This window comes from Capsicum annuum, chromosome 2 (genome assembly GCF_002878395.1).
Source record: "Capsicum annuum cultivar UCD-10X-F1 chromosome 2, UCD10Xv1.1, whole genome shotgun sequence".
Classification (NCBI taxonomy): Eukaryota; Viridiplantae; Streptophyta; class Magnoliopsida; order Solanales; family Solanaceae; genus Capsicum; species Capsicum annuum.
The window spans coordinates 148,203,122-148,206,297 of NC_061112.1; the positions used below are offsets into that span (position 1 = coordinate 148,203,122).

General features: G+C 28.5%; 1 protein-coding gene across 1 annotated transcript in view; it reads left to right on the forward strand.

Annotated features, from left to right (window-relative positions):
• The first annotated feature begins 1,106 nt into the window (after positions 1 to 1,106).
• The window catches only part of LOC107861420, an 11,749-nt gene continuing 9,679 nt past the window's right edge, over positions 1,107 to 3,176 (forward strand). Inside the window, exons 1-3 of the mRNA XM_047407868.1 lie at positions 1,107 to 1,293; positions 1,706 to 1,752; positions 2,923 to 3,173. Of these exons, the coding sequence (XP_047263824.1) occupies positions 1,173 to 1,293; positions 1,706 to 1,752; positions 2,923 to 3,173 (419 nt within the window). The 5' untranslated portion in view covers positions 1,107 to 1,172. The remainder of the gene's footprint in view (positions 1,294 to 1,705; positions 1,753 to 2,922; positions 3,174 to 3,176) is intronic.

Consider the following 3,176-nt stretch of genomic DNA (forward strand, 5'->3'; position numbering starts at 1 on the left):
ATATATATATATATATTTCATATTATATGTAAATTTACTAAAAATATAATATAATCTAATATAACATATAAGTATATAAATTATAATCATTTAGTAAACCTAAATCCAAATATGTTGTTTTGCTTTTGATCGTAATAGTAACGTGAAGGCTGCAACGACGCTTATTCATCCTTAGTTCATTTGAAATTTCAACATCGCCAACGACAGTTGCAGTCGTTTGCTCAGTTTGTTTGCTCAGTTCGTCATTGCCGTCGACAGTCGCTGCCGCGTGTGGCCATTGTCATCACGCCAATGGTGATGACTCGGCGAAGTCGATATTTATGATTATTTCATTCGTGTTGAATTAATTATATTTGAGAATGAAAATAAGTTTGAAAAAAGATTATTTTTTAAAAAAAATCACCAATTTTAAATGGTCACTACTTTAATCTTCAAAATTGAAATAAAAATACGAAATAACCGAACCAAATTTGTAAAAATCAAACCAAACTGAAATAATTTTGATTTGATTATGATTGTTATTTTCGTCAACTTGTACAACTCTCTATTTTGACTTTCTTATCCCTAATTATTGGTTCTATTTTTTTTTTGACTTACTTTGCTGCTCAAAACTTTTTTATTTCTTTTGTCAAACTTCTACGAAACAGTGTGGCGATAACCTCATATACATACACTCTGTAAGATGATAGCCACCCCAAAAGTAGTGCTAATCTGCAAATTAAATAAAATAAAGTTTGTCCGGTAGGTAAATAATTTTTTGACGAAAATAAAGGTACATTTTATTATATTTGGTTTGATGACATCTCACGCAAATTGTTACATAAAATGTGTATATTTATTTATTTATTTAATTTTATATAAATTTAAATATCGACCCATGCACATTCGAAATTGAAGAGCATAAATAATGTAAGCCGTGACTACGTTAAAGGCACGATGCGTATTATCCCAAAATTATTTGATGAGTTGAGATTTCCCAAGCAGTGTACAAGTTGGGCCAAGTTGATAATATATTATTGGAATAAGATAGGTGTTGGAATCCTAACTTTGACTGGCCAAGTTTGATTTTTGAAAAAAATCTCACGTTCTACTATATAATATGATGGGTTGATGAGGAAGAAGTGAGAATTAATGTATGCTTTTTAAGTTCACTGCTCAGAAATATTACTAATATGGTGTCAGGTAGTTTCAATATTCTGCTGCTAGTCCTATTTGCCTTGATGGTCGTTGCCTCCGCAGGAGGAACCAGAAAATTGTTAGTGAAACAAGAGTATATGGTTGATGATATTTCAGGTATGTATATACATACTGCTACTCGGTGGCGGATGTAACATATATTTCGGGGGTTCATCTGAATTTTTTTCGATGAAAAATTACACTATTTATATACGATTAAAATTATTTTTTATTTATATATAATATATGTTGAACCCCCTTCGACTAATTTGTATGTGCACTTTCAAACTCTCTTAATAAACATCTTGGCTCCGCCACTGCTACTACTAGCTACTGTGTTGATCATTTTCCCTTTGTTGTAATTATGTTTTGACATCACTATAAAAAAAATAAGTTATTGCTAAATAGCTCGTAGTTAAAATGATTTTTTAAAATCGTGAAATAGGATTAGCTAGCAATTTTTTTTACTTGTTAATGATAAAGTTGTTTGTCGGTAATTTTCCTTTTTTTTTGTTTTTTGTCGTGACAGGAGATGCTAGATTTAATTCAATGAAGACCTCTCATATGAATGCTCAGGTTCTCTTTTTTTCACTTTAATTTCAAGTAACAAACGAAGACGCACTTAAATAGTCGTTTGGTCATGAAAATTATTTTTTTCTAAAGTTGGAGTTAGAGTTGAAGATAAAATTGGAGTTGAAGTTATATTTGGTCGTATTTTTTTTGAAAATTTTTTTTTTTAGACTTTTGAAAAATATTTTTTAAATATGATTTTTTGCCCTTAACTTTTAAAAATTATCAAAATCACTTAATTACTAATTTACCTACTAACATACAACCAAATGTTGAGAAAATAATTTATATGTCTTCAATTGATAAAATAATTAACAACAAACTAATTATTATGATTGTTATTCTTCTAAAATTTGAATAAAAATATCACAACCACAAACTAAATAAGTTTATCTAACTATAATCGATTGAATAGAAAAAAATATATTTTAATAAATATGATTAATGGATATAAATATATTTTATTTATTCTTAAATTTGTTGATGAAGATTCTTAATTACTTTCACTTGAATTAATTATTTTATTAAATTTAGTCTTTTCTAAAAAAATTACGGATGAATTATTTATGAATAGATTAGTGCTAATTTTTTGCTTCTCTTTATTGATGATATTGATTTTCCTTGAATATTATTGTATCGTAAATATGGATCGTGACGTTATGTTATGTTTGATATGCGCTTTTATTGACCACTTTTTAATAATTTATTAAAATCATAATAGTCATTATATGACATAGACAGAAAATTAGAATGACAAAAAAAAAAGTCTCACTTCTAAATAACATAATGTACTAAAAATTATATTTCTATAATCTAGTTCATTCAAAACAAAGTTAATATATTTCCGCCATAGATTGTCATTTATTATTTTTTACTTCACGTTAGTAAATTTTGGTTAAAAGAAAAAAAAAAGAGATTAGAATATCTGTAACAGTTATATCATAGAAAATAAATAATAATATAATCTTCCCAGCACTCTTGATGTACTATTTTTGTTGAAAGATGAATAAAATGTTTCACTTAATTTTTATTTTTTTTTATAAAAAAGAATCTCATCTAACTCTTAAGTATGCACCACTTCATTTACCATGTAGTGTAGCCTGCCACCCCCTTGAATCTATATGTGACATGACTTTTTTCTCATATTTGCATGCTAATATAGTGAATTTATGGTAGGTGGATAGCCAGATGTTCAAGAAGAATGAACGAAACTTCCTCAACATGAATCAGTTTCCAGAACAAAATCATAAGAGAAGCAAGAAAGAAGAATCAAAGGAGTTTGTTGATGTAGAAAATGGAGTACCAAAGCTTATAAGCACAGACGACCATGGCCACAAACCGCCCATCCATAATCTCAAGCCTACAGACTATGACCGCAGCAAGCCGCCCATCCATAATCACAAGCCTACAGACTATGACCGCAGCAAGCC